This window comes from Lissotriton vulgaris, chromosome 8 (genome assembly GCF_964263255.1).
Source record: "Lissotriton vulgaris chromosome 8, aLisVul1.2, whole genome shotgun sequence".
In the NCBI taxonomy this organism is placed as follows: Eukaryota; Metazoa; Chordata; class Amphibia; order Caudata; family Salamandridae; genus Lissotriton; species Lissotriton vulgaris.
In genome coordinates, this window is record NC_141696.1 from 191,355,413 (window position 1) to 191,383,409 (window position 27,997).

General features: G+C 47.6%; 1 protein-coding gene across 1 annotated transcript in view; it reads right to left on the bottom strand.

Annotated features, from left to right (window-relative positions):
* The window catches only part of LOC147696853 (disks large homolog 2-like), a 1,652,766-nt gene that overhangs the window by 841,746 nt on the left and 783,023 nt on the right, over positions 1-27,997 (bottom strand). The window contains exon 5 of the mRNA XM_086936079.1: positions 21,797-21,880. Within this exon, the coding sequence (XP_086792205.1) occupies positions 21,797-21,880 (84 nt within the window). The remainder of the gene's footprint in view (positions 1-21,796; positions 21,881-27,997) is intronic.

Genomic DNA, 27,997 nt, shown 5'->3' on the forward strand with positions numbered 1-27,997 from the left:
ACCCAATGACCCCCCAACCCATTAACCCAGTGTCCCACTACAGCCCGCTCCCACCCCAGAGAACCCCACCCCCATCCCAAAAGTGTCCCTCCCCTTTAAATAAGGCAATAGGGCCTATCGCCCTCGTGATGGATTGTGAGAGACTCTCTCAATGCTCGGCCGGTCCCATAATCACACATTATATATATTAGGAACCAAAAGCCAGAAAAAACAATCTAAGTGCATAGTATCAAAATTATACATATCCTATTAAAAAAAACAACAACAAATGTGCCTATGCACTACACCATTAACCCAAATAAAGAAGATACTCTTTAGCACAGTCCTCAGAAGTGAAAAAACAAGTTTGTCCCTTATGGACTGTCTTTAAAGTTGCGGGTTTAAGTAAGAAAACCTGTAAGCCCTTGGTTTGAAACAGTGCAATTAACTGGTGTAGCTGCCAGCGCTTCTCAAACGTAGAATGGCAATAATCAGGACGCATAAAAAATGTCTTTTTCTCTGGTCTAACAAGGTCATATAATACCTGTCTTGCCAAGAAGTTATTCAGAGAAATCAATCTGGCTCGTGGGTATTGCACAGCTTGGCCACTCCTAGCCGGTTGTTGGCGAAATTGAAATCGATGCGCACTTTGAATTTCTCGAGTCCAGTTCCATTCTTTGACCTCAGGGAGTGCTTCCTCAAAACAGCTCAGCAACAAATTTACGAATGTCTTGCCCCTCGAACCCTTCTGGGACCCCAAGAATATGTAAATTATTGCGCCACAATCGATTCTCTAAATCAGCAAGCTTGTCTTGTACATCTGCCTCATGTGCCTTTATATCTACAATTTCTTTCCTTTTGAATTGCCATTTGGTCTTCTAATGAAGAAATACGACCCTCAGCGTCAGCCATTCTATCAGTAAAGTCATTGCATGTTTTGGCCAAGTGTCGAACAGTATTTTGTAATTTCCGGCAAGCTGTATGGATTTTTAGGTGCTCTGCTTGGGTCTCCAGTCGATGTTCTGATTTAGATCTGTAGATTTCCTCAAGCGTTACTTGGCTAGGAAACTCCGAAACCGGGCCTGCGCTGATTTGTTCAGATAAATTCAATCTCTCCAGCTGTGGTTCCCCACCTGAGAAGTCCCAATCGGATAATTCTGTGGTGAGTACCTCATTTCTTTCAACATTTTTCTTCCGAACTGTATCTACTGCATCCGATATAGCACCAGAGATGTTTTCAATTGGATTAGCTACCTTCATAATAGGAGTGATATCCCCTAATCCTTCTTCATGGAGTGAGAATTTCTTCCTCCAAATAACCATCTAAGTCAGTCCCATCAGGATGTTCAGAGAGCGAGTAAAACTCACTGTCTTTACTACTCACTGGGTCGGTTACATCTTCAGTATTAGCCACATTGGTCACATTGTATTTATTCCCAGCACCCACTGCCCCACCACAACCTGCGGTACTTGGGAGGTGTGCATTTGAACTGACAAGCCAGCAGATAATCCAGCCAAAATACTATCTTCATCATGGGCATCCAGGTCGATAGATCTATCCACTGGAGTCACAACTTTTTTCCCAATGACGGGTTGAAACATTTGCGAAATCTTAGGGGTGCCCTGCCCATTGGTTCCAGAGTCTTTGCAACTTGAGTCTTGAGATTGAGATAGCTTAGCAGCAAGTGCAGCTCGGGTTCCCACCAGGCTTTCGCCAGTAGCTCTAGTTTTCCCACCACGCGCAGTTTTAGGTGCCATAGCCGCCCACCGTTGCAAAATTGTAAAGCTGCGGTGACCACAGTTGGTACAAATTATGCTAGTGTTAGTCGAGTGCAGTATTTAGTAAGTTCACATGAATTCACAGCCCAGCTCAGGCGCAGTACAAGAAAATGCAAGAAATATTGCTAACCCGTCTCTCTGTTGTTTTTAACCAAACACAGCGATTCCCGCAGGTCGATTCAGTTCCAATTCAATTTTTTTTTTTTTACTTTCATTTTTTTTAAACTACAGAGAGTCACTGCATATCTATACTACTATTATAAAGAGAGAACACAAACCTTTGAGCCAGGTAAACTCTGGAACCACAGCGCCAATCCACACACCCGATACATCGTTGAAATTGCCAGGGTGTGCAGATGGACATAGGCTATAAAAAATAAAAATTAAACGTAAATTTAACTAAAACAAAAAAGTAGTCCCCTGAAAGTAGTGCCGGCCGCGACATTGCGCTGGCCGCGATGTAGCGCTGGCCGCGACGTGCGTGATGACGAGGAGGAGCGGCGGACATGAAGCAGCGGTGAAGTGAGGAGCGCAGGGCGGGAGGGGGGTCGGGGCAATGTCGGGGTGGGCGGGGGCCGGGGTAGGCGGGGGCCTGGGTGGGCGTTTGGCCCTGAAGCCTCATTGCCCCTGGACAACGTTGGGGCGGGCTGCTAGTTAATTTTATAAACTAAAAGTATTCGTCTAGGTCTTACTGTGTACTCCTGAGAGAGTTCCAAACAGCTCCAACGACTTCTAAATGGCAAAAAACGCGGTGCAGGGGCACCCAACAACTTTATTTTTCCTTTTTCTCAGTCTTTTCCTGCAGTCCATGTAGCGATGTTACAACCAGTGTGAAAGTAAGAGTAACACTCTTCCAAGTGTAATCGACGCAATTGTATCTATAAGCAGGTCGACCAGTCCATGACAACCATTAAAGATCCAGCGTTTCGGAGCTCCCTACTACCGCTACACTCTGCAGTGCCCCGCCCCGCGGTTCTCCAGCGATCTTGCCGCTTCTCTCTCCACACTCGACCACGGCGGCCCCGGCCAGCGGCTCCCAGCGGCTCTCAGCGTCTCTCAACACGCCCGAAACGACCACTGGCAACGGGAAAAGTACCGGAATCCCGAACTGAAGCCGAGCTGCCACGTGAACACCGCTGATGGTCTCTGCATCCACAAAAACACCAGATAGCAGAGCAGAGCCTCTCACACACACGTCTGCGTCGCAGACGCCATCTTGCCTAACTTTCTTTTTCACTTCCGTTCTTCTTTATTGTCAAAGGTAACTGTTAGAAATGGGGATCTCCAGTTGGCTAAGGCTTGCGCCAAAGCCAGGCAGAGACCTCCATTCTAGTCAGGGAAAGGGAGTTACACGCCAAAGATAACCCTTGCTCACCCCCTTGGTAGCTTGGCAAGAGCAGTTAGGCTCATCCCGGTGGCGATGTGTAAAGCATTTGCACAACACACACAGTAACAACATATTAGGCACACAACAAAAGGAACTCCACGCAAGGTTATATATAAAAATAACCTTTGTATTATCATAAAACACATTAGATGGTAATCACACAATATACACTGTGCCAACTGGCACTGGGCAATATTTACGAGGGATTATCTACACATGACAGGGCCACGTGGGCCACTGTCAGAATCATCACTTGGTAAAAATTGTAAAAGTAAGAACATATCATAAATGTAGACCAGTAATCACTGGCAGACACTATACTCAGCATCGTCCTGTAACATATTACGCACAGTATCACATCAGGCGAGAAATAGATTCTTGTCCAACCTCATAAGCCTAAACATAGTAGACCATAATCTCCTAAACATAACTCGCATTAGGAAATAAACTTACTAGCATAAACTGCAGTAGGGAATAAATCATACCTAAACCACTGTAAGGAATAAACCAAAACATAACACAGGAGGTAAAACCTCATAATTATAAAATCACATCTAGAAGCATAAATCAGGGTGCATAAAACATATCATATAAATTACATTTCCTAGCCCCTATATAAATCACACTAGGGCCTGGCACCCTACATACCTAATAATCCCCCGGGCCAACTGGCCATCTCTAAGGGGCTCAAATGCCCTCAGTCCAATAGTCAGGGCGTGCTGCCAATGCAGCAGGAGTCAGGGGTGCGCAATTGCCCAAACCTAAATGTTGCAGCTGGCACTAAGTGCTGCACAGCTGTGAAGGTCAGGGGGCGAAGGAGTGCATCTCTCTCTGAATTCAAACATGTCCCCTAAAAGAAAGACCTAAATGGTGCAGCTGCCCACTACTTGCTGGGCAGCTGGGAAAGGTAAAATACGGCAGGGGCTCTCAATGGCCCTTAAAACAAATGTGCCAAATGTTGGAGCCACACGGGGCTCTGTAAACAAATATGCCACCGTTGGAGCCACGCATGGCTCTATAAATAATGGGTCCAAAACGTTGGAGCCACACGGGGCTCTGTAACTAAACATGCCTCCATGGAGTGCACTGGCTCCTGAAACAATCATGCGCCAATTAGGAAAAAGATTTTGCCCCCAACGTTGGAGCTGACCCCTGCAAAGTGGGGCAGCTGGAGGACAATGGCCCCTATGAAGCAGCATGGGCCCACGGGACCTAAGGACCCCCACGGGGGCCCTTTAAACAAATCTCGCCACATTGGAGCAGCCTTCTAGCTAACTGGGCCACTCAGGGAACCAACAACACTTGCATGGACACAGGGTGCAGGCACCAACAATGTGCCCTGACAACACCCCCCCCAACCGCCATAGGATTTAGCCAGTAGTCACCGGGCTTCTCTCTCCCCAGTCGCCGTCTCCTCTTTGGGGACTGCGGGCGGGACTCGGTTTCCGGGGCTCCCCTCACTCATGGGAGCCCCGCCACACAACGCCTCGCTTCAGGATGAGGCGCATTTTCACCCGGTCCCCCTTCTCAGGACCGGGACTTGGAAATGGAGCCCGCGAGGCTCTGTGCGGCTTCTCCCCAGCCAGGAGGGGAAGTGGAAGTGGAGCTCGCGAGGCTCAGGCATGCGTTTACGCCCCCGCCCACAACCGGGCCGATGGTCGAACTTCTGCTTCCGGGTTTACTCTTTCCGGGCCTTGGCGGTGAAACACGGGTTGGACTCCCCCTAAGGAAAATACAACCTCAGGCGGACAATGAGGGGTAGGCTCCCTCTAATGAAATATATAAAAGCGGGGTGGGCACCCGCTCAATCAATAAAAGGCCCCAAAGCGGGGTGGGCACCCGCGCATGAATTTAGGTAGAGTCAGAAGCCTGGGCCCAGGGAGGTAGCCCTCCCGCAAGTGCTCCTGGGCCCCAGCAGCAGCACGCCCCCCAGGAATCGGGATCCAAAGGCAGAACATTTACATTGGGTCACAGCCCCTTCTTTTATACTACATTTTCCTATGTCTCAAAGTGTAGACAATGTGAGAACCAGATACAGCTGGTTCAGGGGAGCTTTTGAGCACTTTCTTTTGCTCAGCTCCTCTCTTCCATCACAGGACAGGCCAGGGACATCAGACGCACCACAGGAGGTGGAGCCAGCACTGTGGAGGGAAGGCACAGCCCTATTAAGGTCCCAGGTGCAACTCCTCCCTCCCATCTACATGCAGATCTCCCTATTCACCACTGGGCGGACTCATCCTGGCTCCTGGAGCCATCCACATCATCCAGCACCTGTCACTCACAAGCCAAACATTCAATTCACATCATGTAGGCAGACAATGCACACAGAAATGCCAACTTTTAAAAGTGGCATTTTTAAAATAGCCACAAGAAATCTGCGCACACTATTGCGCAGCATTTATTCTTAAGAGTTCGCACATACTAACTTGACCCTGCGCTCCCCTCATACCAGGAATTAACATGGACACACATATCCCCCATGCATTCCTATGGCAGGGCAGGCCAATCTCACAACACGCACTCAGAGTGTGTGCGCACTTTACACTGGGCCACAGTGCTAAAGTGCGCAGAGGTCTAAAATCGCTAACACCATGTCAGAGCTTAAGGCAAAACGTTTAGGGGTGAACCTGTCAAAAAGGGCCAAGTCCTACAGAAAGTTCTGAGACATTTGCTTATGCCGTTGAGGCATCCCCGGATATTATTCGGTGTAATCGATGTGCTCTTTGTCACTAGTGTTGTGCATGTACCTCGGCACCCTCAATCTCTAAAGGGTGTCAAACAATTTTACAACATAGCACTACCATAATACCTTACTGTAATGTTGCGATGCACTTTCATGCCACACATATGTATGGAGGTTCACACAGCTTAGTCGTGTACCGATAATCTAAGTAATGATCATGTTATAGGATCGCTACTAGCACGATTTCACAAAGGTTTCCTTTTCATTCATCTTTTCATTTGTTTAGGTTGGATTTATACGTAGGAGTGGTCTCAAATGAATGGGTTCAGACACACCTCACCCACTCACCTGATTTAGGTTAAAATAACAGGGTGTATTGTTTGTCTCTTTCAATCCCCTGTTTAACATTCATCTTTGCACTTTAACTTCCTTCCGGTCCTGATGAAACGCCATAGGATCCAACAGAGACGAACAGGGCGTGAAACATGACGACCACACTATTCATTTTTATCACCACTCATCTGTTTTGAAAAAACAAACCAACCCTCCACACTGGAGTAAGGGTACACAAGTTCATTTTCCTGATTTTAATCATACCGAATGGACGCAAGAATAAATACTACCAAGGGCACCTTTACGTTATTTTTAATCCACTTTCACACTCCCCATTTACCCTCAATCTTCACTGTGCCGTTCCTCTCAAAATAGCTCAGCTTAAGAGCCCTCTTGAGAGGCTTGTGGGGGACTGCAGCGCCACCCATACGAGGAGTAAAGCGCCCAATGATGAAGCATGACACCTCAATGAGTGTGTGAGGGCAACTCTTCAAATTTGAGGAATTCCCTTGCATCAAACCTTATATTCATGTATTAAAACAGGTTACTATCAACTACTTCCTTTTCCTCACACTCTCCGCTGCCGAGTTTGCTAGCACTTACTCACAGGAACAGTTACTCTCTAATGATTTTGACATAGTGCCTTAGGAGCACGTCAGCACCTCTTTTTCTTAAGCTCCCCGTCCCTCTCTTTGTGCATTAGGAGGTGACGAGTTGACACTATCGGATTTTAATTTTGATATTTACTATTCCTTTATAGGTACACAGATGGTGTGTGTCTACAAAAAGGGCAAGTATACATATATGAGTGCCCTACCATATAGTGACAAGACTAGGGGGTATGTATCTTTTATAGGGATTTATATCCTGATGAATGCCATCGACCCTTACAGGCGGCTACTTACGATAGAAACATGTTGATACAGCAGTTAGGGTAATGGTGACATTACCTTCACTTATACTCTTAATTTAAACTGCATAATTACAAAACAAAATGTGCTTCCTTTGTGCTTTTGTAACTGCTGGTATATATTGAAATATTTGTACAATTCGTTTAAAGGTATTTACATTTTTGTTAATTAGAAACAAATTGTCATGCTACAGTATTTGTTTTGCACTCGTAAACAAGGCCACTGCAACAACAACAACAACAACAAAGGAGCTTATAAAGCGCCTGGTGACGCCATCACGGCGTGTCCCTGCGCTGTGGAGAAAAGTCAAGACCAATGTAGGGTATTACAGGGAAAACAGGTGGGTTTTTAAGCTTTTCCTGAAGGTGGTCTCCGAGTCCGCTAGTCTGATCCCCATAGGGAGAGCGTTCCATTCCCTGGCGGCCATAACCCGGAAGGAACGACCACCCATTCTGGCTTTCCTGATACAGGGTATTTTGAGCAAGCCAGTTCCCCCAGAGCGAAGAGTTCTATTGGGCTCATAGGGAATAGCTAGGTCATTCATGTAAGGAGGAGCTTTTTGGGAGATGATCCTATGGCACATTAAAAGTGCTTTAAAAAGAATTCTTTTTTTTATAGGTAGCCAGTGGAGGGTGTCTAGAGCAGGTTTGGATGGTGCTCTCTTGGGAAGTCTAAGGACTAGACGTGCTGCTGTGTTTTGGAGGACTTGAAGTCTCCTGATGTTGTTTTGCGTTGTTCCAAGCAGAAGCACATTCCCATAATCTATTCTAGAGGTCACTAGAGCCTGTGTCATAGTGCGCCTGGCTTCAAGAGGAAGGAGATCAAGGGTGCGGTTCAGGGTCTTCATGACCCCATAACATTTTCCGACCACCTTGTTCACGTGACAGTCATAGGAGAGTTTGGGGTCAACCCAAATCCCCAGATTCTTGGCCGCTTCACAGGGGGTTGGTAACGGCCCCAGACACGAAGGCCACCACTCCTTGGTCCAGCTCGTATCCCTGCCTCCCATTACCAGAACCTCTGTTTTCGAACCATTGAGCTTCAGGCAGTGTTGGGTCATCCAACCTGCCAGAGCCTGCATGCAAGATTTAAAGTTATTTGCAGAAGCAGAGGGGGCTTGGGATAGGGAGATGAGAAGTTGGGTATCGTCGGCATATGAAACTAATTCAATGCCGAACGATTGAACCACTTCAGCCAAAGGGGCCATGTACAGGTTGAACAGGGTAGGGCTTAGGGCAGAGCCCTGAGGTACCCCCTGTTCCAAGGCAATGCTTTCAGAGAGAAAAGCGCCTCTCTGAACCTGGAAGCAGCGATTGGTGAGGAAGGCTTTCAGCCAGCCCAATGCTTCCTGGATGACCCCGGCTTTGTTCAGACACTGTAGCAAGATGGAGTGTGCCACAGTGTCGAACGCCGCACTAAGGTCCAGCATTATAAGTGCCATAGTCTGTCCTTCATCTACACCTGCCCGTAGGGTTTCGGTCGCTCTCAAAAGGGCGGTTTCGGTGGAATAACCTGACCTGAACCCTGATTGGGAGTTGTGGAAGGCATTGTTAGACTCTAAATGGGCCATGAGTTGGCTGTTAGCTATTTTCTCAGCCACCTTTGCCAAATAAGGTAGCAGCGAGATGGGCCGAAGGTTTTCCAGAGTGTCCTGACTGATGTTAGGTTTTTTCTTTATAGGCAACACAATGGCTTTCTTCCATTCCATAGGGAGGGTAGCCGTGGAAAAGGAGAGTTGGAGGATGTGCCTGAAGTGTCGCTCAAGGACCTCCAGACTGGCTGCTAGTATCTTGGGGGGGGCAGGGTCCCGGGGCGAACCAGATTTAATGTTTTTACAGATACTAGTTAAAGTAGTAGTATGAGGAGCAGAGAAGCTTGTCAGGCATTTTTTAACATGGATGAGCTCCAGATTTTCAGTGAAGTCAGAGCCTGATGGCAAGTCGGTGGAAAAATTAGAGTAGATAGTAGTAATTTTTTTGGCAAAGTATTTGGCAATATCATTACATTTCGCAACCGAGTCATTATGGGCATTGCTCTCGTTGGTGACTACCGAGATTTCTTTAAAAATTTTAAAAAGCTCCTTAGAGGAGTTTTCTGCTTCACCAATACGGGTCTTATAATGTAGTGCTTTAGCGGAGCGGATCAGTTTGTAATATCTCGCTTGCTCTTTCTTATAGTGGTCCTTTGCTGTGGGGCAGAAATTGACACGCCATTCACGTTCCAGTCTTTTACAAGCGGTTTTAGCATCTTGAAGTTCAGATGTAAACCATGGGGATGGTTTTCTCAGTTTCTTATTGGCCACTGATCTACGGATGGGAGCGGTCTCGTCAAGGGCAGTTAGGATAAAAAATTTTAGGCAAGTATATGCGGTCTCACAGTCGGAGCCTTTAGGGGGTCCAGCCGTTTCAAGCTTGTCGGTAAACGTGTCTAGGTTAAAATTTTTCCACTTGCGACATTGATAGGTCTGCAAGTTTTCGTTCTTGACTTTAGTCTCAGTCGCTAGTATATGTAGGGGAATTACATAATGGTCAGACCAGGGAACGGGAATTGGAGGAAGCACTTTTACTCCATTCCAGTTACCAAATACGGGGTCGAGCAGGTGACCTTGTCTATGAGTAGGGCTCTGATGTTTAAGATCTAGCTGCAGAGAGAGTAGTTCTGCTTTTATGCAGGCGGCGTCTTTGTCCCCGACGTCGTCAAAGTGTATGTTCATGTCGCCCAGTACCAGGAGTCTAGATTTCCTTAGAGCGAGATGAGCTGTGGCCTCTATAAGGCTGGTGGTAAAGTCAAACAGTCTGCCCGGGGGTCTATATAAGAGAATGCCAGATAGGGAGTGTTTAGGACCCACTGTGATAGTGAAAGATCCAGCTTTGCAGTGATCAATATTCAGAGGAGATAGAGAGCATTCCAGAGGGGCTCTAACGGCAATGGCTATTCCACCACCCCTACCATCCTGCCTATCGAGCCTGGCGAGGGAGTAGCCTGGAGGCATCGCCTCGATGATGTCAGGATCAGAATGTTCACCAAGCCAGGTTTCGGTCAGTAATAAGATCTCAAGAACTTCATCCTCAAGGAGGTGATATATTTGGGTACTGTGTTTGCTGAGAGATCGACAGTTAAGTAGTGCAGCTTTTAGTACGCTATTGTGGGGGTTATCGGAAGAGCTGGTGCTAGGAGTGGAATTATTCTCTTCTACGACTGCGGAATTATGCTATTCTGTGGCTGCAGCTTTACCGCAAAATAATTAATTTGCCACACATCATCTGCTGCATAATCTACAGATTCTAACAAAATAACAATTTTTTTCTAGCTTGAACAGATCAAAAGTTACTAAAAATGCTGCAACTTGTGCTGCCGTGCACGGGAAGGTCCTTTGCAATGGTTGACTGGTCACCTTTCAATTACTTACAACGATCGCTATTTGGATGTGGAACTGGTACTAATATAGTGAAACCTTTGCGCAGACAGTTGTAATGTGTGCAAAAATGACAAAATAATGGAGTAATAATATTAAAGGATGTTCCTAATTCCAGAGGCCCTGCCTGTACCACAGAGAGATTGTCACATAGTTAACATTACAAAATCATCTCACTTTGAAATCAAACGACGAAAATTTAAGAACTAGCATAGAGTTTTCATCAGATAGCCTGACATTTATTTAAGCTGTCTTGGAACACGTAGCAAATATAACAACATAAAACCAAAATGTAAATGCATTTTTATTGCTCATTTACCCTCCGAATTCCTGCACCTCTATACTGTGCCTGGTGCTTCGGTCGGGGGGTGGCAAAGATTCTTATGGGCTGGCACGGCCTCAAATGTCCCCCCGCCCCCCAGCCCCGTATGGCTTCGGCCTTATTGTGTGACCCAGCACTGATCCCAGTAGTCCCAAAGTAGCCTTCCAAGACAAACAATGAAAAAAAAAAGAATATGTCTGCCAAACAACAACTCACCCTGCTGCACTTGGCCAAAAGCTGTCCTCAGCAAGGTGTTGGCGGCAAATGTAGTGTAGTAAAATATTGCTTTACGTTAAAAAAAAAATACATTTACCGAAAAAAACAAAAGGTAATGTGGAGTTATATGTGAAAAAGGTAGGATTTTGACTTATGTTAAAAAAACTTAGAAATATACTGAAAGCCTTCTGTCATTTCAAAAAATATATAACCAGGGAAATTAGAAAGTTATAGGTAACTGGCATAATTATAAATTCAACCGCTGTGGTCTATCACAATGTCTGTAAAAAAGGTAACCTTTTAGTTACATCCACGTCGAGGTATCCTGGGTCCCCTGAATAAGGTTGAGAGTGGTTGGCCGGTGTTAGAATTTGGGGTCTCTGGTTGGCGCAGGTAGGTACTTGTGCCAAGCAAGGACCCTCTCCTCTAGTCAGGGCAAGGGAATTAACCTCTTAAAAAAAACCCTGCTCACCCTCTAGGAGGCGTGGCGCGAGCAGTCAAGGCTAGTTCAGAGGCGATGTAATTTAAGCATTTGTGACTACATACAGTAACCCAGTGACAGCACTACAAATGGACACCGCACAAAGTTTTGTATCAAAAATAAGTTATAATTTATATAGAGTTACCACAAGACCAATAAACAACAAAAAGAATCCACAGTACTATCAAATTTCAAGAGTTCTGGTTAAAACGGTGTAAATCAAAGTTCTGTGCGAGACGGTAGCCTTGTCTGGCTACAGCGTGCTGAAAGAACACCGAGTCTAACAAATGCAGCAGACCGCGGCGGTCCAGGCCCACTCAAATGTCGACAGACTCAAACACAGTACATTTTCCTTGGGGCGGCCGGCACGGATGTGCGAGCAGGTTCCGGTGATCGTTGGAGTGCAGGAAAAGAAAGCGTTGCAGGTCACGGTGTCCCTTCCGTCGGGGTGCAGGCTACGGCTCGTTGACGGCATCAGTAAGCTCAGAGATTGTGTTGTTCGGGGCAGACGTTGCTCGTTGCGGTGCTTCCAGCTTTACGGTTCAGCGTTCGAGCTGGAGTTCGGGAGCTGGCGTCGGTCAGTCCGGACAGCGGTGCGAGTCGGGCGGTGCGTCGCGAAGTGTGCGAGGCGGTGCCTAACTACAGTGCGGTCACAGAACTCGAAGTCAGCAGCAGTGACCGCGTCTGTCAAACCAGTTCGATTTGGTGCAGGCTACGGCTCGTTGACGGCGTCGAGACAGAGTCGGTGAGAGCAGAGCTTGCATTGTTTGAGGCGATGTTGCTCAGTGCAGTGCCAACAGGACACTGGGCTGGTCGTGAGAGTCGGTCACAGCTACCTGCCTCTGTAGCCACTGGAAAAGTAGCAATTCACAAATAATGGTGAAGTCCACTGGTACTGGGACTTCGGTCAGGGGGCAATCTCTCTTCCAAGCCCTTGGAGATCTTTTTAGCACAAGTTGAAAAGCAAAGGTAAAATCCAGTAAGTCCTTTCTCCTCTTTAGGCAGCCAGGCAACCACTGCAGGCCAATCCCCTAAGTAGCACTTAAGCTTGGGAATAGTCTCTCCTCAGTTTCTTCAGGTTCCTTCTCCTCAGCAGAGGTTTCTTCTAGTCAGTTCCAGGAGTGATTAAACTTCTTGGGATCAGGGTCCCAATATTTATACCCCCAAATCCTTTGTTCTCTGAGGGGAGAAGGTTCTGTACCCAGTCAAAACCAGTTCTGAAGCACTCTGTTTACCAGACTTCTCCTTTCCTTTCACAGTGCAGGGCAGGCACATCAGACGACCCACAGGAGGTGGAGCCAGCATTGTGGAAGGCAAGTACAGTCCTGGAGCACTTTGTTGACAGTCTTCCTTCTCTTCTTTCAGTGTGCAGGGCAGAAACATCAGACGCACCACAGGGGGTGGAGCCAGCACTGTGGGGGGCGGGCACAGTCCTATTCAGTTCCCAGCTGCAACTCCTCCCACCCATCTTGGATGCAGATCTCCCTATTCACCACCGGGCAGCCCTAGCCTGTCTCCTGGAATTCCCCAGTCCTGTCACACACAAACCCAGACAAGGAATCCACAACCTAGCAGAGGCGGGCTCAAATGGTTAGGCAAGCAAATACCTACTTTCTAAAAGTGGTATTTGCAAACACAGAATATTAAAATAAACTTTACTAAAAGATGTATTTTATTATTCTGAGTCCAGGCATACTAAACACGAATTTATGCCATGTTCCCTGAGTCTGCTAGGATTATAAATATGTAACAATCCAGCAGCCCATTCTATCCTATGGGGAACAGGTAGCCTTGCAATAGTGAAAAGCGAAAATGGCTATAATTCAATATTAGGACATGCCACACACATCAGGGCTTGTCCTACCTTATACTTCCAATGCACCCAGCCCTTGGGTCTACCATAGGGGTGACTAGTATGAAGACAAGGGAAGGTTTAGGGACTGGCAAGTGGGTGCACTTGCCCAGTCAGCATGACAGTACCAGACTGCTCGCAGGCTCTTGCAATGGCAGACCTTAGACACATTTTACAAGGCTGCTTCTGTGGGTGGCACAACTAGTGCTGCAAGCCCACTAGCAGCATTTGGATTTACACGCCCTGGGCATACTCAGTGCACTGTACTAGGGTCTGACAAGTAAACCAAATATCCAATCAGGGAACCACTAATCGATACATCAATTTACAGTAGGGAGCACTCACACTGTGGCACTGGACAGCAGTGGCACAGTGCCCAAAGCATCTAACATCAGAAAAACACCTGAGGCAATAGCAAAAATGGAAGGGAGACCCACGCCAATGGTGCCAGGTCTAACACGTGTCCCCTCCAACTGAAATGTGCGGAAAACTATCCTACCTCCTGGGAGTTCTCATCACTAAGGCGGAAAAATCTGGACAGACCATCAGCGTTGGCATGTTCTGTACCAGGGTGGTGTTCCACCGTAAAGTACATACCCTGCAGGAAAATGGACGACCTCAACTGCTTTGGATTCTCACCCCTAATCTGCATCAACCCTCTGAGGGGCCTGTGGTCTGTCTGAACCCGGAAGTGAGTCCCAAACAGGTGTGGTCTCAGCTTCTTCAGTGCCCAGACCACAGCAAATGCCTCATGCTCAATAGCACTCCACCTCTGTTCCCGTGGAAGTAACCTCCTACTGATGAAGGCTACAGGTTGATCTAGGCCCTCCTCATTCATCTGTGACAAAACAGCCCCCACACCATGCTCTGAAGTGTCTGTTTGAACGATGAACTCTTTGGAGAAGTTGGGTGCCAGGATAGGGGCGGCTCTAGGCTCATGGCAGCCCTGGGCAGGGAGTGTAGATAGGGGGCCCCGGAAGAGGGGGTCTAGGCAGGGCAGAGCACGGAGACCAGTGAAGAGGGGGGGGGGGGGGGTCAGGGTGTTTGGAAGTGGAACAGAGCCGGAGGCTGCCAAATCCCTGCCAGGGGCCGCCACGCAAATATGTATCCATTCTCAGAGGATTATTATATTAAGGATATATATTGGCATGGTGGCCCTTGGGGTTTGGTGGCCCTGTGCAGGTGCACAGCTTGCACATGCCTATGGCCGCCTCTGGCCAGGAGCACGGGCGCCGTGCACATGGCAGCTTTCTAGGCCTCAAAAGCTTTCTGACAGGTGTCAGCCAAATTCACTTTCTTGGGCTGCTTCTTGGAAGTCAGCTCTGTCAAGGGTGCAACCATGTTGCTATGCCCCTTGACACACCTCCTGTAGTACCCTGTGAGTCCTAAGAAGGCCCTTACCTCTGTCTGGGTTTTGGGGGGTTCCCAAGCCAGGATGGTTTCAATCTTGGGTTGTAGGGGCGCCACCTGGTCGCTCCCAACTTGGTGTCCCAAGTACACCACAGAACCCTGCCCAATCTGGCACTTACTCGCCTTGATCGTGAGGCCTGCCTTCCGCAGTGCCAACAACACTTCCCAGAGGTGGCGCAGATGTTCTTCCCAAGTGACACTGAACACTGCAATGTCATCCAGGTAGGCGACACTGAACTCATCCAGTACAACCAACACCTGGTTGACCAACCTCTGAAAGGTGGCAGGGGCATTCTTCATCTCAAAGGGCATAACACAGAACTAGAAATGCCCATCTGGTGTGGAGAATTCTGACCTCTCCTTTGCCCCATCAGTCAAGGTGATCTGCCAATACCCAGATGTCAAGTCAAACGTGCTGAGGTACCGTGCGGCCCCTAACCGATCAATGAGCTCATCAACTCTGGGGATGAGGTGCACGTTGGTCTTCGTAACCGAATTGAGCCCTCGGTAGTCCGCTCAGAACAGGAGTTCGGGTGTGGCACCCGGCGCTGCAGCCTTCGGGACCAAGACCACTGGGCTGGCCCAAGGACTGCTGGAGGACTCAATCACCCCAAGTGCAAGCATCTTTGAGGCCTCCTCTTTGATGCAAGCCCTTACCGTGTCAGTTACCCTGTAAGACTTGTGCTTCACAGGTAAGCTGTCTCCTGTATCCACATCATGGACACACCTATCTGTGATACTAGGGACCAGGGAGAATAGATCAGAAAACTGTCCCAGCAACTGGCGGCAGTCATTCTGTTGCTCAGGGGTCAGGGTGGAAGAGAGGTTAACACCATCCACTGACCCATCTTGCTCTGAGGCTGACAGGAGGTCAGGAAGAGGCTGAATCTCCTCTTCCATTCCAGCATCTGTCGCCAAGAGCATGCCCACTTCAGACCTCTCTAAGTGGGGCTTAAGGCGGTTGACATGCAGGACCCTCAAGGGGTTCCTTGAAGACTGCAAGTCCACCAAGTAGTTAACTGGACTCTTGCGCTCCACAACTTCAAATGGTCCGGTCCACTTATGTTGGAGCACGCAGGGCTACACTGGGGCCATGACCCACACTTTCTGGCCAGGTTGAAGCTCCACCAGAGTGCCATTCTGGTCATACCACCGCTTCATGTCCTCCTGGTTGGCTTCCAGATTTGCCTCAGTGAGTTGCCTGAAACACCTAGTCTGGTTCCTGAAGGCCAGCTTGTAGCTATTTACATCCTGGGGAGGTTTCCTGGGAGATTGCTCCCAGACTTCCTTGACCAGACTCAGAGGTCCTCTGACCGAGTGCCCATAGAGAAGCTCAAAGGGACTGAACCCTAGAGATTTCTGTGGTACCTCCGGGTACGCAAACAACAGGCATGGTAAGAGGATATCCCACTTACGCCTCATGGGTTCCTCAAGACTCATAATCATGCCCTTCAGGGTTCAGTTGAACCTTTCAACCAACCCATTTCCTTGGGGGTGGTAAGGAGTGGTGAACTTGTAGGTTACCCCACACTCCTGCCACAGGGACCTCATATACTTAGAAATGAAGTTGGTGCCCCGGTCAGACACAATCTCTCGAGGGAATCCTACTCGTGAGAAAATTCCCATCAGTGCTTGTCCCACCACGGGGGCCGTCACTGTCCTCAGAGGTATGGCTTCCGGGCACCGGGTGGCATGGTCCACCAAGACCAAGATGTACCTGTTGCCCATGGCTGTCTTGGGATCCAGTGGCCCCACAATGTCAATCCCCACCCGCTCAAAGGGGGAACTGACCACAGGGAATGGCTGGAGAGGAGCCTTCTGCTTCCTCCCACTCTTTCCCCTTGCATGGCATGCCTGACAGGTCCTGCAACGAGTGTCTGAACTCTTGCGCATTTGAGGCCAGTGAAAGTGGGTGACAAGCCTCTCAAAGTTCTTGTCCTGCCCCAAATGTCTTGCTAAGGGCACATCATGAGCCAACCCCAGTAGGAAGGCTCTGAAACTCTGGGGTACCACCAGCACACAGGCTGACCCAGGCTCAGCATCCTTAGGATTACTATACAGGAGGCCATTCTCCCAATAGATCCAATGTGACCCAGACTGATCACCTGCTGCCTGGTTTGCTGCCTGCTGCTGCAAGCCCTCAAGAGAAGGGCATTCTCTCCGCTCCATGCAGAATTCCTCCCTGGAGGGGCCCCCTTCTTGCTGCCAATGGGTCAGCTCAGGCAGGTCCCCCAGTTCAGCTACTTGTTCCCCGGTAGGCTCCAGGGCATCCCCCTCAGGGTTTACCTCATCCTGGGCCATGGGAACTTCAGGGGCCAGTTTCCCGCGCCCCCTGCTACTTCTCTCTAAGGCAGGTTCCTGGGCCTCCCTCTCAGGCTCCAGGTCCTCTTGAGCACCCCTACTGGCTGCCATTGACTGGGTGGTCATGCACGCCCAGTCACGCAGACCCACCATCCTCAGGTGAGTACTCTTCTCCACCTTCTCCCAAGGTGAGCTCTCCAAATCGTTCCCCAACAAACAGTCAACAGGCATGGCGGGCCTCACATCTACCTGAAGAAAACCAGAGACCCCCTCCCCACTCAAAGGGAACCTGAGCCATTGGACAATGACTATCTGTGTTGTCGGCGTTAACAACTCAGCAGAATGCATGTGGGACAACCTGCTCTTGAGACACCAGGTGACACCTGACAGCTGTCACACTGGCTCATGTGTCTCTAAGAGCCTCCACCTTTTGGCCATTAATGGTCACCCACTGCCCATATTTCTTAGAGCTGTTGGGTAGTTGGTTTTCTGGTACCACCTCAGAGTCTCCTAAAGAGACAAGGGACATCTCTGTGGGCCCCCAACCACCTTGGACTTCTATTTCCTCCCCAAAGGCTACATTAGCCATCTGCCGGGGCGGAGCACCAGTGTGTGCTGGTTTACCAAACAGGCGGCACCTGGGATCAGTCGCCTTATGACCCAGGTCCCCACATCGGTAACATTTCAGGGGTTCCTGTGGAACAGGATTACCTGTCGGGACCACTGGCTTTCTCTCAGGGGGAGGCTGGGAACCCTTCCCTTGGTTCCCTTGGTAATTACTTTGGGGCCCTCTGCGGAACTCCCTCGGTTTACCCTTGTTCCCCCCCACTCTTCTGCTGGGGACCCTGCCCACCTTTGGTTGAGTCTCCCATGTGACCCTTGTGGACTCTGGTAATGACCCAGCGGTCCACCTCCTCACCAAGCTTCCTAGGGTTAGTCTGCCTGCTATCAATCAGGTGCTGGCTCAGCTCTGGAAAACAATTATCAGACAAGTGCTCCCATGCAATCAAATCCAAGAAACCTTGAAAATCATTAACTTTGCTGCCCTTTACCTAACCATCAAATGCTCTGCAAAAGAAAGTGACATACTTTACCCAGGTACTATTTTCTATCTTCTTGCACTTCCTGAACCTCTGCCTATAGAGTTCAGGGGTCAAACCATACCTAGTCATGAGTGTCTCTTTCATGTGGCTATAGGAGTTATGGACTTCAGAAGGCAAGTCCAACATTGTGTTCCGCCCCTCACTAAGGAAACTTTCCCACAACCCCGCTCCCCAATCTCTCTCAGGAACCAGGTGGGAAGACATGGCTACCTCATAGGCTCTGAACCACTGCCCAATATCATCATTCTTAAAAAACTCCTTTACCACATCTGTGGGGATGTACACTCTACCTTCCCCATGCGCTGGCGGTGTGCTGCTTCCAGAGGCAGTGCTCTCTAGGCTCCTGGCTTTCAGATCCAACTCCCTCAAAACTTGGTCCTGCTCCAATTGCGATCTCTTTTCTTCCAGAGCCAATTTCTTGCTCTCTAGCTCCACTTCTAGAGCCATTTTATTGCTTTCTAGCTCCAGTTGCCCATTTAATTTGAGCTTGGCCATCTCCATTTCGTGCATCCTGTTTTCTTTTCTGTCTGCCAACTCTTCAGGAGACAGACCTCGGGCAGACACACTGCTACCCACTGTGGAGGGCGCACCCCTCCTCTCAAGACCCAGTGGCTCACCAAGCTGCTGTTTTGTATCCTCATAATCTCACAAATCACCAGGGGCATTCCTTGCTTCAACCCAGGCCTTCAGCACCTTGTGGTATTGCTCCTTTTTGGTGATTACAGCTACTGATATTTTAAACTTTTTGCAGAAGCTCTTGAGCTGGTTGTTGGTGTAGCTTTCTAGTTTCTCTTCCTCCCAATCACAGTCAACAGATGCAATGGACACTGCCTTTTCTATTCTGACTGAACCAGGCATGATTTTAAAATAATTGCGATTTTGGCACAAACAAGTATCAGAAGTACATGGCTGCGTTATGGTCTGCACTCACTAAGTAGTGTTCACCAATCACTGGGTATGAGTCACAAATGTAAATTCGAAATCCTTTCCGCTTGACTTCCAATGTTATAATTGGGGGTCTCTGGTTGGCGCAGGTAGGCACTTGTGCCAAGCAGGGACCCTCTCCTCTAGTCAGCGCAAGGGAATTCCCATCTTAAAATAACCCCTGCTCACACTCTAGGTGGCGTGGCGTGAGCAGTCAAGGCTAGTTTAGAGGCCATGTAAGTTAAGCATTTATGACTACATACAGTAAACCAGTGACAACACTACAAATGGACACCTCACAAGGTTTTGTATCAAAAATAAGTTATAATTTATATAGAGTTACCACAAGACAAATAAACGACAAAAAGAATCCACAGTACTTTCAAATTTCAAGAGTTATGGTTAAAGAGGTGTAAATCAAAGTTCAGTGCAAGTCGGTAGCCTTGTCCGGCTGCAGCGTGCTGAAAGAACACAGAGTCTAACAAATCCAGCGGACGTTGCTCGTTGCGGTGCTTCCAGCTTTACGGTGCGACGTTCGAGCCTGAGTTCGGGAGCTGGAGTCGGTCAGTCCGGACTGCGGTGCGAGTCGGGCGGTGCGTCGCGAAGTGTGCGAGGCAGTGCCTAACTCCGGTGAGGTCACAGGACTCGAAGTCAGCAACAGTGATTGCATCGGTCAGACCAGTTCGATTCGGTGTAGAGAGGCGTTGCACGTTGCGATGTCCTTCCAGTTGCGGTGCAGGCTACGGCTCGTTGACGGCGTCGAGACGGAGTTGGTGAGCGCAGAGCTTGCGTTGTTCAAGGCGGACGTTGCACAGTGCAGTGCCAACAGGACACCGGGACAGTCGTGAGAGTCGGTCACAGCTCCCTGCCTCTGTAGCCACTGGAATAGTAGCATTTCACAATGTCTAGTGAAGTCCACTGGTTCTGGGACTTTGGTCAGAGTGCAAGCTCTCTTCCAAGCCCTTGGAGATCTTTTTAGCACAAGTTGAAAAGCAAAGGTAAAATCCACAAAGTCATTTCTCTTCTCTAGGTGGTCAGGCAACCACTGCAGGCCAATCCCCTAAGCAGCACTTCAGCTTGGGAATAGTCTCTCCTCAGTTTCTTCAGGTTCCTTCTCCTCAGCGGAGGTTTCTTCTTCTCAGTTCCAGGAGTGATTTAATTTCTTGGGATCAGGGTCCCAATATTTATACCCCCAAATCCTTTTTTCTCTGAGGGGAGAGGGGCCTGTACCCAGTCAAAACCAGTTCTGAAGCACTCTGTTTACCAGACTTCTCCTTTCCTTTCACAGTGCAGCGCAGGCACATCAGACGCCCCACAGGATGTGGAGCCAGCATTGTGGAAGGCAAGTACAGTCCTGGAGCACTTTTGTTTACAGTCTTCCTTCTCTTCTTTCAGTGTGCAGGGCAGAGACATCAGACGCACTACAGGGGGTGGCGCCAGCACTGTGGGGGGCAGGCCCAGTCCTATTCAGGTCCCAGGTGCAACCCCTCCCTCCCATTTTGGATGCAGATCTCCCTACTCACCACCGGGCAGCCCCAGGCTGTCTCCTGGAATTCCCCAGTCCTGTCACACACAAACCCAGACAAGGAATTCACAACCTAGCACAGGCGGGCTCAAATGGTTAGGCAAGCAAATACCTACTTTCCAAAACTGGTATTTGCGAACAGAGAATATTAAAATAACCTTCACTAAAATATGTATTTTATTATTCTGAGTCCAGGCATACTAAAATCGAATTTCTACCATGTTCCCTGAGTCTGCTAGGATTATAAACATGTAACAATCAAGCAGCCCATTCTATCCTATGGGGAATAGGTAGCCTTGCATTAGTGAAAAACGGAAATGGCTGTAATTCACTTTTAGGACATGCCACACACATCAAGGCTTGTCCTACCTTATACTTACAATGCACCCTGCCCTTGGGCCTACCATAGGGGTGACCAATGTGAAGACAAGGGAAGGCTTAGGACTGGCAATTGGCTGCACTTGCTCAGTCAGCATGACAGTACCAGACGGCACGCGGCTCTTGCAATGACAGACCTTAGACACATTTTTTAAGGCTGCTTCAGTGGGTGGCACAACCAGTGCTGCAAGCCCACTAGCAAAATTTGGATTTACACGCCCTAGGCACACTCAATGCACTGTAGTAGGGTCTGATAAGTAAACCAAATATCCAATCATGGAACCACTAATCAATACATCAATTTACAGTAGGGAGCACTCGCACTATGGCACTGGACAACAGTGGCACAATGCCCAAATCATCTAACACCAGACAAACACATGAGGCAACAGCAAAAATGGAAGGGAGGCCCACGCCAATGGTGCCAGGTCTAACAGCCGGTATGCCACCTTTAATTTCCTGGTCATTGTTCTTGGATTGGGGTGAGAGGGCAAAGGAGTAAATGTGCAATAGTGAACTAGTTTCCTGAAGTGAATTGTCAGAAAAGCGTAACAATCGCATGTCCTATATGCACAGGCAATGTTGTTTGTCGCTGCAGGAGCCATGCCCTGCATATAGGTGAATGCAGCTTCTAGAATAGTTAAACAGGGATATTTCAGCTAATCACATCTTCTTAATGCAGGAAAGGTTGGACCTTTAGCAGAATATGCTCTGTACAAATACAGAGAACACAACATATGGCAACAAAACATATTAGCAAAAAAGTGAGCTTTTTTGAAGGTAAAATTGACACTTACTGGGTTATCGTGAAATGGTGTGTAGCTTACATATGGAATAGTGTCCAAAGTATCTGTATTCACAATTATAGGGGCTGGACTGGCCTGTAAGAAAGCAAAATTGACAATTAAAATTAAGAATATTTGAGATATTTCTCATTACAACGTTCAATAACAAGATTATATTCTCTGCTATGACTTCTGTAATTTTCTCACAAATGCCTTTTTGATTTTTTACAAAATTATCCCTGGGGTTCCCCTTTGAAACACAAGAAAGAGCAGAGATGAAGGATTAGGAAAGATTCAAAATGCTCAGGTAGCAAAAGTCAGAAAACTACCCCCATAGGCTTCCAGTTATGGCTGGAGAACATTTCAGACTTATGTCATTCACAAAGGCTCCAATGAGTATTTCTGGAAAACTATGACAGTCATGGATATCCAAAGAGTACTCTGACCTGGCAAAATCTACTTAAATTAAATTGTGAAATCTGCATGAGAAAAGGATACTGAAATGTGCATTTCCACGTGCAATCATTTAAAATCTCCCCACAAGTACTATATAATTAACTGTGAAGAAGCCAATTTCTCCTTACCTTTACCAAATATGTAGTTGCTTTATTGCCCTTCCTGCCCTCTGAATGCATTTAACCATGCATTTCACAAGTAAAATTGCACTTGTTTCCAACATGGGGAACGTTCTGCAAAATGTTTATTAACAATCACAAAATGATGAGCTTATTACTGTTTTCACATTTTATAAAATGTCCGTATGTAGAGATGTGGAGAATATAAACTCCATTGTTTCTAGCCAGAGGCATTTACTCTTCTCAAAACAACTAATGATAAAACACACTGGGGCATATTCACTATTCACTAGAACGTGTGCTATCTATCGCCAAAGTAAATTATCAGCAGCAAAGTTAGCACTGCCTAACCCCGATTTTTTTCACTGTGATAGTGTGGTATTCCCAAGCCCGCGCTACATGGCAATAATTACAGTAAATGGCGGAGAAAACAGGCGACAACAGAATCGCAATGGCGATAGTAATTCCTGCGTTAGCAGGCGATAGCTGTGGATCGGGCACATCAGCACCAGATAAGTCACCTTTCTCAACCCAGGCGATATCGCAATGCGAACATGGCCCTACAAATATTAGGATGTCAGGGTTAGGATTTCAAGTGAATAACAAATGCAGGAGCCATTGTCTGGTTCATTTAACATTTGGCAGGCAGCCTGGAAGACTGCTGTGTCAACAGAGGCCCTTTCCCCAGCCTCTGTACACCCACTCTATTGAAAGACCCTGCCAGCCAGCATCTACAAGTGATAGATGGAAATGCATTCACGGGTGAATGCTGAGGGGTTGGCAGGTTTTTAAAAAAATATGGCGGGGCTGGGGGTGGTGGCGGTGGATGTTGTTACCATCATGGGTATTTGGCGCTGCATGATCATTGCCTCCATGGCATCTGTGGGTCTTCAGGTGTGGCTCTTGGCTGGGCTCCCTTTCATGCTGTGGGTAGTCGTCCTGCTTAGCACCAGCAAAAGGCAGGTGTAAAATCCCTCGTGCTACCATGGTTTATCGTGTTTTTGCTTTGCAGATCTGGCAGTTCGTTGTGAATGTGGTGTTGTGGTTTTCTCGTGTGTTTTTGAATGGGAACTCCTACTCTGCATCTCATTAGTGTTAGTTGGTGGTGTTCGCCGTGGAGACAAATTTGGGGGCAGTGATCGAAGGTATACTGGTGTTGTCTGCAGTTTGCACATGCTTGTGAATGGGTGTTAAATCTATCTCCAATTGTGCTGCATTAGATGGAGAAAACTCAGAGTTAACTCCTTGTGAATATGCCCCACTGTTGTTAGACCTGGCAGCTTTTGACGTAGTTTCCCCTGACTTTTTGCCTTCTGACTCCCTGTTTTTGACTGTGTTCTGAACTTCTTTTTTGCTGGCTGCAGGGCTCTGTGCTCTTTTTCACTGCTGACTAGTGCTAAAGTGCATGTGCACTGTGTCTAAAAAGTAATGGTATTTGATTTCTCCATGATTGACATGTTTGATTTACTGACAACCTCCTAGTACAGTGCACTAAATGTGCCCAGGGCCTGTAAATCAAATGCTAAAAATGCTGCAGGACTGATTGTGCCACCCACTTGAGTAGCCCTTCAATCATGTCTCAGGCCTGCCACTGCAGAGCCTGTGTTGGCAGTTTTAAACTGCCATTTCGATCTGGCAAGTTGTTGCCAGGCACAAACCTTTCCTTTTATGACAAATGTCACCCCTAAGGTAGGCCCTAGGTAGCCACATGGGCAGGGTGCAGTGCATTTAAAAGGTAGGACATGTACCTTTCTGTTTTACATATCCTGGTAGCGAAATACCCTAAAATTCGTATTTCACTACAGCAAGGCCTATCTTTCTCATGGATTAGTCTAGGACCTCCCTTGTAACACTTTACAAGTGTAAATTCAGATTGGGAACATATAGGAAGAGTAGGTTTGGTGTCTCTGGACTCACAATTTAAAAACACATTGTTTAGTAAAGTTGTTTTTTTAATGACAGGTCTGAAAATGCCACATTTAGAAAGTTGGCATTTTCTTACCTTAACCATTCTATGCCTCTGCCTGTCTCTGAAATACACGTCTGAATCGGGTGATAGCTGAACTTTGTGCATTTCCTCAAGACAGTCGACCACAAAGGGAGCTGAGGTGAGCCCTGCATATCCTTATGGCCCATCACCAGGCTGATGGGTCATCCTGAGCTAGAGTGAGTGGGAGGAGCTGACTCTTGCACCTGAATAGGGCTGTGCGTGTCCCCACACAAAGAGTTGTCTACTCCCCCTGTAGTGTGTTTGGAGCCAAGCCAGGAAAGGGCAGGGTCATAAGCACCACTTCTGGAACTGAGAATATTCTACAAGGAAGAAGAGCTGTTGTGATGCTAGGAGGTACTGTCACTTTGCTGTGTTGGCCTTCTGCCGGTTGCTTCTTGCCTGTGAGTGAAAGGATTGGATTTCTACTCTCTAAATCCTGCATCTCTAAAGGTTCTCCAAGGGCTTGTTACTCGTGCCTCCTGTTTCTGAAGTCTCAGGGATTTTAAAGACATCTTGCCACCGGCACCTGGGGTCCTCTGCTGTGAGTCCTGCTTTGCCAAGTGGCGTCAAACCCAGTCCTGGGTCCTTGGAAGTAAATGTTTTGTGCTGCAACCCTAGAAACAAATGCATCAACACCAAAACGTTAATCGGAACCGGTGCATTTCTCTGCGATATCGAATCTGCCTGTACCGAAGCCGTGGACAGTGCTCACCAACTGCACCACGCAACTACCTTGATTTGAAATGTAGCCCGACTTTGCTGATGCAGTGACTTTGAAACACCGCCTTTGCGTCAGTCTCAGACATCACATCGCCAACGTCTGCAATGCACGACCAAAACTCCAACACATTCCCGTCCCTGCGCGGCTTCACATCAACGAATCGCCTACAGTCCAGCAGTTTCAACATCAACACTTCGGCCCGGCGCACAATGCTCTTGACATCGATGCATCAACGATGTTGTCCGACTTCAAATACAACGAATTGCCTTCGAAAGCGATACATCCCCTCCTTTGTTCAAAGCAGTATCCCGAGCTTTGACGCATCCAAGATTCTGTCAGAGGGTCAGCTTGACTCCTGTATCGGCCCGTGCTCCATACCGGTCGGACTGAATTTCGGTCCACAACGGCCACAACAGCGGTGGGATTCTTAGCTTTACCTTGGGGGAGTGGACATTTCATAGGGAAAAACCAGGAAGGATTCCTAAGCGGTATACGGACAGCGCCGGGACACTTCCGTTGGAGGTAGCTGTACGCTCTACAAATGCTGGCATTTAACTTCGGAATTTACCCCAGATAAGCGCGACTAGAGAGCCCCAGTTGAAGCTATTGACTTCTAAGCATTGTATTTTGATTTAATCTTGCAAAATTCATAAATTGGCTTGTGTATGTTTGATTTGTATAGTTTTGGTCTTGTTTTACTCAACTCAGATAAATATTGTGCTGCGCTGCGAGGCATGCTGTTTTCGAGTTTGGACTTAAAGCTCCTACCACTCTCCGCCCATAATTTTCATTGGCTTGTGTTATTGTTCTTTGTAAATGCTGGCTTCTGATTCGTTAATAGGCTTGGAAGTCCCTCCTCAGTACCGCCTTGTCTTCATTTGTAACCTCCCATGAGGACTGGCCCTTTTACATATGTTGTTACACAGTATGTTTTATTTAGTCTATAAGCATTTTTTTCTTCAATTAGTTTCTCCTACTGCAGGCATGACATGCTTCCCTGCAACATTCAGCATGCCATGCACGTTTTCATTTTCCAAGCAGCCCGGGACAACGGCGGCTGCATCTTTGAAGTGAAATCGGTCTCTCGTTTACCAGAGTTTGAGCAATTGGCATTATCAATGACAATGCCTTTTATTTATGTCTTAATTATCAAAATAGATAAATAAAAGGCATTGTCATTTACAATACCAATAGCTTAAACACTCGTAAATGTAAGATCTATTTCATTACAAAAGCTTGTTCTAAACTGGTGTGGAGTACTATTGTGGTGTAGTCACTGTGTTACTGTGTGTGTGTGCACAAATACTATACACATTGCTTCTTTAGTTTAGCCTGACTTCCCTGTGCCAAGCTACCAGTGGGTGAGCATGGGTAAACTTTTAGTGTGTACTACACTCAACCTGGCTAGGATTATGGTTCTTGCTTGCACAGGATACATACCTGAGCCAATAAGAACCCCCATTTCCAACAAGTGTTATTTCAGTTTAAGTGTGCCATTTGTGTAAAATGGACAAAGCATGTGTATAAGATCCCTAACTTTTGGTGAGTAATAAAAATTTGTATTTGTTCATGTAATATTTTTTATAACTTTATCCACATTGAAAATAATTTCCAGAAATCACTTCCAATGCACCCAATTCAATATAGGGTGTTGCCGTTCTCACTTTTGCCTTCATATGGGGTAATTTCATGGTGCTTCCACTGTGATAATGCTGTGAAACTGTTTTGTAAACCTTGCTCTTCAACTGGCCAGAGCTGCACCCCCACCCCGAGCGCCTTGAGACCCTTATGGGTGAGTAGCGTGCTTCACAATTCCCTCATTGACACTGGTGTGTCTTTGTGGATGTACTCAGTAGTTCAAGAAACCTCTCCCTATAGTCCGTAACACCATACCTTATTCACCTTTTAAGTGGGCGTCCTTATGAGAAAAAGTCCATCAGGTAGACTCGTTTTTGTGAACATCTGTACAGTGGCGACTGTCAAAAATTCAAAGTGGTGGGGCGAGCTAACTTCCACTGAGAGAAACCAGCAATGCCCTTAGGCCCAGTGTAAAATCTCTCAGTCATGGCTCATTATAAACACCGTTGAGCTTCTGGAGTTGAGGTGCTAGGTGCCGACTGCCGACCCCCTGCTGTGGGCACAGGAAAAGTTAACAATAAAATGGTCATAATGTGACTTTACTACCATTTTATTTATTGCTCTGCCTTCAGCCTCAGCTGAGTGTGATGGCATTGCAGGGCGGGGCCATTGCTGCAGTGCAGACTGAGCCTGACAGGCACAGTTTAAACTTCTCCAATCCCGTAGACAGCGTAGACCCCTAGTGCCAGTATGAGCGCTGAGCCAGCCCGCTTCAACCAAAGCTGGTGCTCCTTTCATGGTGGCTAGCAGCTTGAGAGCAACGTCTGGATTGGTTAGGGGAGTTAGCTCTAGAGACCCGTGTTCGGAGAACTGGAGAGAACACCAGAACCGGAGTGCAGCAAGAGTTTAAGTTAAGTTAGCATTTCATTATGTTATTGTTATGTTATGTTATTATAATTTATTGTGCGCACAGCTACTCCAGCCAAGGAGTGTCCCGGCGCATAGACAAGGAGAAACATAACACAACAGGAAAAGATAAGACATAATCGGGCGGCTAAAACAAAAAAGTTTTTATTGCTCTCCGGAAGGTCATAAGGTCCTCTAACAAACGGATTTCAACCGGGAGAGAATTCCAGGTTAGTGCAGCTTTTACGCAGAAGGAGCGACCCCCCATGCGGCTGAGTCTGAATCTAGGGACTACAGCAAAGGCCTGGCCTTGAGAACGGAGGGTGCGAGTGGGGACATAGAAAGAAAGACAGCTGGACAAGATTTCAGGGCCTATACCTCTCAAGATCTTAAAGGTCAAACAGAGGACCTTAAAGAGAATGCGCTTCCTCACTGGAAGCCAG